We start from the raw sequence: 13,533 nt of genomic DNA, 5'->3' as shown, positions 1-13,533 counted from the left end.
GAACACTTGGAAATTGCAGGAGTGCAGGTTTCATGAGATAGTGGGAAAAATATCTGGGAAAAGCCAATATAGCAAGGCATTTTATTGCTGCCAAGAATACTACGTGGGTGAATCCATGAGGTCCCCAGGATTTTAAGTTTGAATTTTGACTCTGGTTTTAATATTCAGCTTCTCTGTGAAGTAGGATGAATGAGATGAATGAAATTGTCATTCTGATATCTTTTTTTAAAAAAGGGTGATTGTAGAAATGCAAAGCTTTCTTAGCTTCTCAGGGAAACCAGACTGGTTATAACCAACAGCACAATTTGGGCAGTCATCCAAGTATGATGGTTCTAAGCATGCCTATAACTGACATAAAATCTACTTCTAGAAAAATATAGATCCTGCATTAATTTTCTTCAAGCCCAGTGAGACAATTTGCAGAGATTTTTTTTCTCATCTGCTGCGTATTGTAATTTTTGTGTTTAATTTTTGCATTCGGGATCTCACTGATTCTATTTGGCACTGTCTGCTGCCTAGAGTCACTGGCTGAGATAGTAATTGAACAAACTGATTAAACAAATGAATAACATTGGCATATCCTGATGCCAAATAACTCTTTTTAAAGAACAATTTATTATTCATTGCCAGGAATAGGGAAGATGTGCCCTAGAGCGTTCCATTTCCTGGCTACCATTTATTTAAACATAGTTCTTCATTAGGCCTCCAATTGCCTTTCTTTAATATCCACACTTCATACCAGCCTTTTCCTCAAAAGGAAAACATCACCCAAATTAATAAAGAATAAAACATGTAAAACATCAGAAAATTGTCCATGTGTTTCCACTGAATATTTATTTTATAAACAAATCAAAGATATTTTAAAAAAGAATAGTCGGTCATTTAATAGTCTACCTATGGTCCATAGCATCTTCTACTTCACCCGGGCAAGGGAAAGAAGATATATCCTGGTATTTTGACAGTGTAGTCCACAAAAAGACTTGGAATGGAGCTAGACTGTATTCCAGCAAGGTCTTGATTCCTCCAAAACCAAAGAAGGATTAGCAGATAAACAAATGCTAAAAGGAATCAGAATCTAGGGTTTTAAACAGCTAGATGGGAGAGAGAGGCTCAACATGCACCAGTATCACACAGAAACAAGCATTATCTGCTAAAATTTTCTCTTTGACCTTATTTTTTGCATCCGGTTGCAAATGTATTCTGCTGTGCCCTCACAGAGGCAAAGAAGAGTAGCAAGGTGATCAAAACTCAGATCACAATACCACCTTTTAAATTGTTGTATTGTATTTTGGCCAGCAAATAAAAATTGTGGGAAGACACCTTAAGTCCAACACTCTGGGGGACATCTGGATAAGTGGGAAAACTAATACTTCCATTTGTAGTTGCTGTGTGGGTCGCTTTTTCACACAAGCGCTTTTAAAAATGGCAACACACATAATAAACTAGCATGTTAGAGAAAGGGCGATAGTCAGCTTCTCACAAAACCATTCAACTTTCAATATGCCCGGAACTTATATTGTTGCCCAATGAGTCAGGTGCCATGTGTCTCACCTGTCCTTCCAGAACTGATTCAGCTAGTGACTCTACAAGACCTCCAGAACATGGCTCTCCAAAGTTTTGTAAATCCAAGCATTTTTTTTAAAAACCGGAGAAAACGCCACAAGCAGCCTTCTGTCGCATATCTTCTCATGAACTGAATTCATCTGGCCTGTTAAGATCGAACTCTCCTATGCCGCTTGAAAGCGAGCAGCTGAGAAACCTGTCTTTGCTAGGATGTTCTGCGGGCTAGTCCTACTTTATGGATGCCCCAAGAGGTAGAAGAAATAGCAGTGCTCTGGATAGCACTGAATGATCTGTACCCAGTGGTGGGATTCAAATATGTGAACAACCGGTCCTCTGTGTGGATGCCGCTTCTGGAAGTCCATTCTGGGCCTGGGCAACAAAACATTAGCTACTGGTTCTGCCAAAGTGATGCGAACCGGCTGAATCCCACCACTGTCTGTACCCCACCACTTTAAAAGTACAGCTTATCCCCTGCTGGGCACATTTCTGTTATTTCATTTCATGTCAAAGTGTGTGAAAATTTTTTAAAAAAACCAAGAGCGGCCATTTTATAAAAGGAGGCCTTTCTTCCCCCCTGGAGCGGCCCACTGCCTTCTACCACCTTCTTCTGCTGGGCCTGCAAATGGAGAGAACTGAATTCCATAGTACAGCTAGTCCTCAACCTATGAGAATAGTTGGGACCAGATTTTCCTTTGCTAAGTGGTGGTGGTGGTGGTGAAGTAAATCATGCCCAATTTTACAACTTTCTTTTGCCCCAGCCGTTAAGCAAAATCACTGCAGTTAAGTGAATTAAGCGAATCCAATTTCCCCCACTGACTTTTGCCAGTCGGAAGCTGTCCATAAAGGTCACAAATGGTGACCTCGTGATCCCAGGATGCTACAACCATTATAAATACATGCCGGTTGCCTAATTTTGATCATGGGACTTGAGGGGATGTTTTGACATGTTTTAAGTGTGACCAATTCTAAGTCACCTTTTTTTTTTAGTGCTGTTGTCATTTTGAACAATGACTAAATGAAGGTTGCGAGTCCAGGATGACCTGCCCCATGTAAAAAGCTTGTCTGCATTTAGCTTTCTTTTATAGGAGAAGAGAGTTAAAGAACTGTTCAGTGTTCCAACTTTCCATTCTTGGGCATTGTCCATGTTGAATGTTCCGATCCTATTGTTCCCAGTTGTGATCTTGTCTCCCCTTCACAAAAACAGGTTAAAGGTTAATTCTTGGCTGCAATGACAAGGGTGGTCCTTCTCTTGGGAAGTATACCACCTAAACAGCTTGTATGCATTTCAGGAGAGATCCTGTCATGGGATTATCGGTGTGTTAGTGACAAAGGAAACAGCGCCATCCTTAGCTTGTAAATACCGCATAACAGAAATTGGGGGATACTTCCTCCAAACCACTCAAATAAGCTTTTGATTTATAAAGACAGGAGGGAACATATGTCAAGAAGGCACAATGGTTCTCTTCTCCCTGTCCTCCTCCTTTTTTTTTAAACACTTAGTGGGCACTTTATCCACAATATATTCATTAAACTATGGAGCAAGGCTTAGTCCAGATTAATTAATCCAAATCAATTGTATGCTATTACTAGAGCAGTTCAAGCTTCTGTGCGAAATTTGGCACTGCTGAATTAAATATCTGAGCAGCTACACTCTGATTAAAAAAACAATGCTGCCAGTTTCTGCCACCATATAACAGTGGATAAAAATTGAAACGAACAAGAATTCCATAGATTCAGATAGTGAAAATTTCAAAAGATTCAGTACTTCTTGAGGATCATCCCTAGCTAGAATTGCTTGTGCTCTTTCCCAGTCTTTCCAGCCCTCTCCTCCATGGACTCAACAATGCTTCTGCCATGATTGTCTGGGGAAAAAATCCAAGGGCTTTAGAAGCAAAACAGAGAAAGCTACTACATCTATACAAACTGCCCTACTTTTAAAGATAATCAACAGCATCTTCAATGCAGCTTAAAGCATCATGATTCCCGTTGGCTAATCATCAGACTTTACACTAAAGACAGAGTTCCCTAAGGAGTAATAAGGGGTACCTCGGAAGCAGCGGGTGCAGCTCCCACCTACAGCTGCAAGAGAGAGCAAAACATGCAGTAAAAATAATTCAGAGGGGAAGGGAAAGCTGGTGCTGTTTCTTCAATTGCCACTAGAGGGAGTGTCAACAAGGACCTGGCAGGAGCCAAGTTTTTCTGAAAGAGGTATTGTGTACAAGATCTGAACTGGCAATCTGGTACCCTCTGGATAACAACTCCCACAAGCCCCAGGAAACCAGTGGAAGAATATTATAGACACTGCAGTCCAGACCATGTTGCAAACGGAAGAAAAGGCTTTCTTTTATAGGTATTTAGGAAAATACCTTGGTACTCAACCTGCCTTGTCTACATGGGATGCATGTTCCTCCCCACTCAGGGCACAGAAGTGGGGAGCTCCTTCCCTCCATCAGCATCCCAGAGAAAGAAGGAATCAGTCAATATCCAGGGCACTCAAGTCGACGGTGGGCATCCAATGTTCTTGAAGGTGAGGAGTCTTATCAGTTCTGCCTCTCCACCCATCATCCCCTGCTCCGTCTCCTCAAGTTCACAGGAGGGTCCTGCTTCAGCTGATGAGACGATAGAAGACCCAGCACCCGAAGGTCACCCAGTGGCTGGCCCAGCTCAGCTCGGACCATTTGTTGATGGTATAAGACATGCCATAACCCTGGAGGGAAAAGCAGCACATCAGCCAAGTCAGATTCTGGCACAGACAACTCCTGACGGTGTGGAGAGGCTTTCATTCAGACAGGGAAAAGTTTAGAGAATCCCCTTCCAAACAAATATATAGGCCTAGCCTTTTGTCACAGGCAAGTTCCCCTAAGTTGGTACTTGACCTGGTAGTTTCCAGACTAGCTGAAGATGATGGCCACTTGAAGTTCAGAAAGGCTGAGCCTTTCTTAGCGGCATTTTACCCCTATTCCATGATTGCACTGAGGGATTTCCTTTTTCTGTCACTGCTGTCACTATTACAGTTTTTTTTAGTTTTGATCCCTCGGGACAATTAAGTTACATTTCAATAGGTACCAGCAACATCTAGTGCAGTCTTAAGCAAGTAATAAACAAAGGTCTAATTATCTGATTAACATCAGCATCCTTAATAAATGCTTGTTTCCCCGAGAGCTGGTTGCCACAAGTAAAATTAGGCCAGATAAGAGTGTCACCTTATTCTGACCTTCCATGAGAAAAAAAATTGGCTACGGGACGTCAGGGGTGGGGTGAAGAACAGCCTCCAAGGTGACACATTGGAAATCATTTTATGTGTGAACCACTCAGAAAGGGAGCAACTCTCAACCCAAGTAGCTGTAATCTGTGCTCCCATAGGCAGAAACAATGCTCTAAACTGAACATTTTTTGACAAAATCACTCCATTTCCCCACCCTTCTTTTTTTTAAATTATAGGCATTTCTCATTGAACAACCAAAGGTTTGACGATCCTTTGAAGTCACAGTGGAACTTAACAAAGGGAACTTACGATGATCCTTATAAATGCAGCTGTTGCCATGTGTGCAGCAGTCACAGGATCACAATTTGGGCACCCCGCAACTAATTCACAGTTACGATCTTGCAGTGTCCTGAGACCATGTGACTGCCATTTGTAACCTTCACTGCTGTCTTCTGACAATCAGTCAATAGGGAAGCTGGCCGGAAGCTGCCAGTGGCAGTCACATGACTGCGAGGACACTGCAACTCCATGAGGGTCACCTAACAACAAGTGGGACTGCTGTAAAACTACCTTTTACAACTGTGTCACTTAGCGACAGTTCAATTGCCATTGGTAGGTGAGGTCCAGCTGTATTTCTCTGTGGTCTGGACGATGGTGATGATCCCCACCGTTTTTTGATACTGTCTTTGTCTGCTCTACCACAGTGTGGCAATGGCATATTGCCTTCACTCTGATTTGGCTTAAGACATCACGAAAAAGGCAGATCAGAGATGATTCTGTGTTCCTCCGAATTTCCAGGGAAATTTCATTAAGCCCTGGTGGACGGTCCCTAAACCTGCTGCCATCCTCATGCAGATAGGTGATGACATTAGCTGTTGTGTGGCACATCCACACATTGTTAGATCAGTTAGGTTAAAGTAAAGGGGTGAGGGTCTCTCAGATAATATAGGCAGTCCTTGTTTCACCACAACTGGGACTGGGAAGGGTCATTAAGCAAAGTGGTTAGTTACTAAGTGAAACTATGATTGTGTTTTTTATAATCTTACTTCAGCTTTCCTTTGCTTTACAGACCTGCATAAATGCGAAGCTGATTTTTCATCAGTACATTTACCTGTACATTTTTTTTAGGACTTCTCTCCAAAATACATCCAGGACAAATTATCACTTAAAACTTCTATTCTGCCACTCACCACTATCCTGGCTATCTCACCTGTTCTTCCACAGAGTCATCAGCATCCATATCAAATAATGAGCCTAAGTAGGTCAAGTGGAAGACAGCAAGAGCCCCAAAGAACAGGTTGAGGAGACGAACCCAGAGATTCTGTAGTAGCAGAAGAAGCATCAGAGGTTCAGTCCAACTGTAAACAAGCAGGATTCACCCCACCCTGCCCCACCCCCAACATAAACAGCCTGGTCAAGAGACTTCATGTAAGAAGCCACACGTTGCCTTGTTATGACAGGCTTCAATGATTTCCAGGCCTAAAAAGCCGAAAGAGATTTCAGGATCAGGAAGGCCTGATCCTGCTAGACTCAAGGTACAATCTTTGGCCCAATCAGTTGAGGTTGCAGGGAGTGGACAGGGTCAGAGTCAAAAGTGGGCAGGGATATTTATTCTTTCACTGACATTCTGCTTTTCCTCTCTCCTGTACTGGAAAGAGAGACAATGAGTAACAGAAGTGTGAACCCATTTCTTGCAGATGACTTGTAGAAACCAAGGGAGATATGCAGTCCTACAGTGTCTAAGTTGCATACCTCATGCTAGAACATTACTCTAGCAAGAGGTGTAAAAAGGGGAGGGGGTTTGATCCCTTGAAATTTCAGCACATACTTACCGTGCTGTGGCGATGTGAGCATCCTGGCTGACACTTCTTGGAGAGTATGCAGGCATCAAAGATGACAGACAACCTCTTTCTGAGAACTAAACGGAAACCAGGCAAGCAAAATTGTACTGAAAGCTGTCCAAGATTTGGCTTTTAAATTTTTGTTTGCTTAACTAAGGAATGTTCACTTTAAACAAATTTCCTATATTGGGATATGAATATCCTTTTCCTCCCAAATGGAGGAGAGAAAAATGCAAAAACCCAAGCTTTACCACGGATTGTTCACAGAATTTCAAAATAACATTTGTCCTTAAATCATAGTATGATATAGTGCTGGCCTAGAAATCAAGAGATGGGGAGATCTAGTTTTGCTTTAGGTATAAAAGCTGGCTGAGTGACTTTGGCCAGTCCTACCTCAGTCCAACCACCTGACATGATAAGAGATATGAAAAATTAGATAAAAATCTAATAATAATTATCAAGGGAGGTTCTACTAAAGACACTGAAAGTTGCTACATGCCATCTGGCAACTTCCTAACAGGCAGTTTTTTGTGATGATTGTGCTCACATCAAAACTGCGAGGAAGTGGAAAAGTGAGCATTATTATCACATTTTTTAAGTCGTGGCTGAAAATTTACTTGCTGACCGAAATCTTTCTAATATGAATATTGGAAGAATGCTTTCCCCCATCTTTTTAAGGAATATGTTTCATTGGATGTTATCTTAATTCTTAGCTATTATATTTGTTATTTATTTTTACTTGTTAAATTTATAAGCTACCCATCTCACCAACAAGTGATTCTAGGTGGCTATTATTTACAATAAAAGCAACAATAAAATATATAAAATAGTATTTTTATCTGACTTGGCTTCGGCGCAGAAATCAGACAATAAAGGAAGGGAAGCAGAAATCTCAGCAGGAGAAAAACAGCAGTGAATGACTCACCGTGTTCAATGTAAGTGATAAAGCCAAGTGACAACAGCACAGCAGCCAAATGGAAGCTCAGCCCCTAAAAGAAATGAGATTGCAGTTAGAACAGCCACAGCTAACCCCCTTTGAACCAGGTCACCTTTAAAAGTAGATCCACAGAACGGCCACCAAGACGACTGATTTCCGAAGATGCCGGATTAAAAAACTGGATGGCAATTCTTCTCAATATGAACAGATCTTCCCCAAGAGGAAATAGCCAGGAAACACAGGGGAAGGAAGAACAAATTTGTCAGACGTGCCCCGACTTGGTCCTTTAGTCAAGAAAGGCCCTTGACTCCATTTGTAGTGATAGGTATATTTTTTACTAAAAGCCAAGTGGATTACAGTATAGCAAAGCCAGAACTGACGTTTGCATGCCAAACTTTCCCGGTTAACTTTCCCTGTTCAGTTTCTCCCCCTTGCTAGTCCCTTATTGTCCAATTATACTTGAATAAATTGTTTTGGTAACTGTCTCTTCAATGGGGGCTGGTTGGTGATCCATTCCATTCCATTCCCAATGCTTAGACCAGGGGTCTTCAAACTTGGCCCTTTTATGACTTGTGGACTTCAACTCCCAGAATTCCTCAGCCAGGGATGCTGGCTGAGGAATTCTGGGAGTTGAAGTCCACAAGTCATAAAAGGGCCAAGTTTGAAGACCTCTGGCTTAGACCGTGAGGCGGTGTCTCTGGAAAGTACAATGAGCAGTACTTCCCTCCTCACCACTGGCTCCGTACCCCCAAAGTTAATGGCAGACTGACAGCTAGCATATGTGAAGCTCAAGTGTATTATGGCAGCTCTGACAAATTTAAGGTCAGCCGGACTGTACAAACCATAGCCTGTTTTGTTTCTTTGGCTTCTTACCATCTGCCCTTTCTTTGGTTTACTGATTTTGTTCTCCATTTGGTTGATCAATGAACGATACAAAGACAACATGAGCTTCGGCAAACACAGCGCCAGAGAGGCGGGACAGAAATGCTTTTAAATCTATCAAAATAATAATAAATAAAGCATCCTACTGAACAAAATCTAAAGAGTTCCTCACTTAAGGTTAGTATAGGTCTAGTTTACAAGCAATCTATGGAGTGTATCTCTTGAGAGTTGTTCTGTACCAGCCTGCTACCGGCCCTGCAGCAAAAGCAGGGACAACCCCTTTACAAACGGCAAGAGGCTGGAATAAAGCCTGCCAAAGTTATTCACATAAAACAGAGCAAGACAAGACACGAACCAAGAAACAGGAGCTTTAAGAAACAGGAACTATCCAAGCGGTTGCCTTCAGCAAACCAGCCCTCCCACACATTCCCCTTATATAGAGTTCAGGGCGTGGCTTCTCTCTGCCTCCTTCCGAGGAGCCCCATTGCCTTCCTCTGTTTACTCCTAATTGACTGCCTCCTGCGTCGGGCGTCCTTGAACAGGGCCAACTGTGGGTCATCTTCATCCACGCTGTCAGGCTCATACAGCTGGGTCTCCGTGGTGACCAAGTGGGAGGGGCCTGGCTGAGGGCTCTCATCAGCAAGATCTTCAACCCCCTCAGCAAGGTCTTCAACACCCCCCTCCTCCTCTGAGTCGTCCAACCCAACTGCCGAACCCACAGGCTGACCCTGAATCATAACAAGAGTTTCCAATAGAAAAAGCTTTAAATTTCAAAGGGAAAATATAATTTTCTTAATTAGCATCTCCTATTCCATCAATTGGGGAAGAAATGGAGGTAGTGACAGATTTTATTTTCCTGGGCTCCAAGATCACCACAGATGGGGACTGTAGCCAAGAAATTAAAAGACGCTTGCTCCTCGGGAGGAAAGCCATGGCAAATCTAGACGGCACACTAAAAAGCAGAGACATCACCCTGTCAACAAAAGTGTGTATAGTCAAGGCTATGGTCTTCCCACTTGCAATGTATGGCAGTGAAAGCTGGACCATAAAAAAGGCTGAGCGGCAAAGAATTGAGGCCTTTGAACTGTGGTGCTGGAGAAGACTCCTGCGAGTCCCTTGGACTGCAAGGCGATCAAACCGGTCAGTCCTAGAGGAGATCAACCCTGACTGCTCTTTAGAAGGCCAGATCCTGAAGCTAAAACTCAAATACTTTGGCCACCTAATGAGAAGGAAGGATTCACTGGAGAAGAGCCTAATGCTGGGAAAGATTGAGGGCAAGAGAAGAAGGGGACGACAGAGAATGAGGTGGCTGGATGGAGTCACTGAAGCAGTAGGTGTGAGCTTAAATGGACTCCAGAAGATGGTAGAGGACAGGAAGGCCTGGAGGAACATTGTCCATAGGGTCACGATGGGTCGGACACGACTTCGCAACTAACAACAACAACAAATTCCATCAATTCTTGCTAGTTGCAGAAAGTTCACTGCACAGAACTGAGTAGGAACCATTATGAATGAAAGCAATTCTTATCTCTGAAAATCCAGATTTCTAGCCCCATCGCCGTCATCCCACCTTCCAAACCAAACCAAACCAAACCAAACAGTCCTATCCCACTAAGTTGGTAAGTGATAGAAATCTGTTCCCAGGCAGTCAATCTTTGGCTATTTCCACAACACACGAACTTAGTTAATGAACACATATATCATCATGCTACATTCCTATTATACATTATAAACCTTAATGTCAACAGCTCATTGTGTCTTGTGAATCCCAAAAAAAGCAAGCATCTTAGGATGCCTGGAAGCCAGACTTCATAAATTCTGGTAACATAAGTTAAACTATCCAGTTTATGAACTTCCAAAATGGAAGCCTAGGAGATGATGTTTCACGAAAGCAAGGTGTCATCGTTGGTATCTTGGTCAACCTGAATGGCCCATCCTCAAAACCAGTTAAAATAATTAGATCGAAGGTTGTGCCAGTGATCAGCAGGAAGTTGGGTTTCATGAAAAAACTGAATATATGGGCCAGCATCTGAGATGACTTCAAGGACCAGATCACTAGGGAAATTTACTCAGCAGACTTAGAGAAAGAAGAAACAGAGTGGCAGGAAGAGGAGGTTCGGGGGGTGGGGGGGACTATTGAGAGTGAAATCCATGTTGATATCAAAAGCCCAGTGCAGGACTTCCGTTTTTGCGCCCGTAGTGCACGGCCGCGCGAGAGCGTATCTCCGCTTCCCATGGCTAGCTTTGCCCTGCCAGGGGACCCTAGAAGGCTCCAAAGTCACCCCGAAGAGGTGACCGTGAAGGAGGGGCACCCCGTTGATCACAAAGTGACAACAATCGCTTCGTTTGATCTGGGAAAAGCCCTCCGAACCCGACAGGACAAAGGCTAGCTGCATGTCAGCGTCTAGCCCAAGCTACTTGCAGCTGAGAAGTCCAAGAGCACTAACAAGAACAACGGTGAACAACGTGCTTGGAATTGGTGAGAGTTTTTGATCTTCTCTCCCTTATTTTGCAACTAAGTCCCTGGGAAAGATCCCTAAAGCAAAAAACCTCCAAAAGTGAGGGGAAGGGACTACATTCCTATTCCCCCATAGATGGAAGCAGCGAATTTAACCTTTAAGGAGGAAAGAAACATACTGAAATTAAATTTAAAACACTACAATCTGATGAAGCTTAGAAACTAAAACAAACTGCCAACGACTCCTCTATGCCCTGTACGATGGAAGCGGCGGCAACGAAGGCGAAGACGGCAGTGACAGCCTCTCTGGGCCTTAGACCGTTTTTGCCCAGGGGCCTCAGACAGCGGCGTTAGCGGCGGCGGCGAGGCATCTGCGGCCTACACCCCGAGCCACCTCCTCGAGACACCTTGATCGGAGACGGCAACAGCAGGGGCATGACACCAGGGACTCCCATACCTCTGGGAGGCCACGCTCCGGACGGTCCCCAACCAATAGGGGCCATGGAGCTGCGGCTGGGAACAACGCCCAGAGGATCAGGGAGGGAACTGTTTGGGCGGCTGAACCACCAGAGCTGACGCCAATTAATGGATCCCTCCATCCTGCATTCTGCCCACTCTCAACCATCCTTGCCCATTCTCTCCCCACAGGACATAACGGGCCTGGGTGCTAGCCACGGTGGCAGAGTGGCTGGGCCTTACACCTGCAACCCCATAGAGGTGAGAGCTCTATGGGGTATGCTTCACCCAGAGTACGTTCTGGACCACCTCCGGAAGCAGAGACACAACCCATCGTGAGAGGATGAGGAGTGGCCTGCTTCTGGGGGTTCGCCCGGCCAAGTGGCAGTGGCAGGGCGACGATCCAGGAACGCACCTACCCGACTCGACCCTCCTGCAAATTCACCATCCAGGGGACAGCCTTCCCGGAACCACCTGTGACTATGCTCGTTCAATACTCTAGCACAGTACTGCACGCCCTCAGGGGTTCCCCACTCTCCTGGGTGCGACCCGCCTGCATCACATCCAATCTTGATGACGGGCCCAACCACTGGGCCTCTGAGAGATGGCCGGGCAGGGTCAGGGGCCTCCAGCATAAGCCCAACAAGAGGCCCCTGATTAAGTTCTTAGTTAAGTTTTTTGTGGGGTTAGGGAGGGGGGAGGGAGAAGACTATGGTTGCGCGGGAAAGGCACGCCTTCCAGCCACCATAACGCATGCCAGGCCCACGGCCGTTCGCGACGGCGTACAACGAGGACCAGTCGCCGATAACACCCAGTGGCGTACTGACAAACATCCCATCCCTAGGATGGTGGGGAATGGCAGAAGGTGCACAGACAGAGGACCGTATCGTCACCGGGAGTGTCATCTCCGCTCTGTACAAGCGGTGAGACGCTCCGACCCTCTGTTCTCCCCCGGAGGACCCGGGAGCAAAGGTGCGCACCCTCCCATGCTAAGGCTGGTCTTCCTGAATGCAAGGTCCGTAGCTAACAAAGCTCACCTCATTCGTGACCTAGTGGAGAGTGAGCATGCGGACCTGGCCTGCATCACGGAAACCTGGCTGGGCCCAGAGGGGGGTGTTCCTCTGGTTGACCTCTGCCCGCCAGGTTTCCAGGTACTGCACCAGCCCCGGGCTCATGGGAGGGGCGGGGGAGTGGCAGTTATCATCAGGGAATCCCTTAGCCCGCGAGAGACCACCGCCCCTCAGATGGTCGGGTGTGAGTCTCTCCTACTGAGATACGGCCCAGGGGCGCAGTTGGGCCTGCTGCTGGCGTACCTACCACCTAATCGTGCAGCGGCGGCCCTACCCGAGCTACTCGATGTCCTCTCAGGGTTGGTGGTTGAATTCCCAAGACTCATGGTCTTGGGCGACTTTAATCTACCGTCCCTGGGAGGATCGTCCGAACTGGCTCGGGAGTTCATGGCTTCCATGGCGGCCATGGACCTGTTGCAAATAATTTCTGGGCCGACTCATGAGAGAGGCCACAACCCAGACTTGGTGTTCTTGTCTGGACGGTGGCGTGATGATATCGGTGGGGGTGCCACAACTGTTACGCCCCTGTCATGGACCGATCACCACCTCCTGCGGCTAGACTTCCCCCTTGCCACCCCCCACCGTGGGTGCACGGTGCCAGTCAGATGGTACCGCCCTAGGCGCCTAATGGACCCTGATAAGTTCCAGGCAGCGCTTAGGGACACGCATGCACCCCCTGCTCACAGCTCGGCGGATGCCTTAGTGGAAGCCTGGGAAAAGGCAGCCACGGAGGCTCTGGACCGAGTTGTACCCTTGCGGCCTCTGACCCGGCGCAGATCCCAGCGAGCCCCATGGTTCACCGAGGAGCTCCGGGAGATGAAGCGTCGGAGACGGGGCCTAGAGAGCCGTTGGAGATCCAGTCGATCCGAATCCGACCGATTGCGACTAAGAATCCTCACCAGGTCTTATCTCGCTGCGATAAGGGTGGCAAAATCCAACTACTTTTCCACCCTCATCGCGTCCGCAGATAATCGCCCGGCTGCCTTGTTCAGGGTGACTCGCTCCCTATTAAACCAAGAGGTGAGGGAGGAACCCTTGCAGGGTCGAGCCGAGGAATTTGGTCAATATCTGCTGGATAAAATTGCTCGGATTCGAACTGGGCTGAGATGGAAGAACAAGAC

General features: G+C 46.0%; 1 protein-coding gene across 1 annotated transcript in view; it reads right to left on the bottom strand.

Annotated features, from left to right (window-relative positions):
• Positions 1–824: 824 nt before the first annotated feature.
• Positions 825–13,533, bottom strand: part of PORCN (porcupine O-acyltransferase) — a 37,459-nt gene continuing 24,750 nt past the window's right edge. The window contains exons 10-13 of the mRNA XM_083356761.1: positions 7,535–7,598; positions 6,601–6,686; positions 5,979–6,089; positions 825–4,270 (exon numbers count right to left, since the gene is read on the bottom strand). Coding sequence (XP_083212887.1) covers positions 4,169–4,270; positions 5,979–6,089; positions 6,601–6,686; positions 7,535–7,598 — 363 coding nt within the window. The 3' untranslated portion in view covers positions 825–4,168. The remainder of the gene's footprint in view (positions 4,271–5,978; positions 6,090–6,600; positions 6,687–7,534; positions 7,599–13,533) is intronic.

The sequence above is a fragment of the Vipera ursinii genome, assembly GCF_947247035.1.
Source record: "Vipera ursinii genome assembly, chromosome: 2".
NCBI lineage: Eukaryota > Metazoa > Chordata > Lepidosauria > Squamata > Viperidae > Vipera > Vipera ursinii.
The sequence above is the reverse complement of the archived record's forward strand: the minus strand, read 5'-3'. Positions and strand labels throughout refer to the sequence as shown.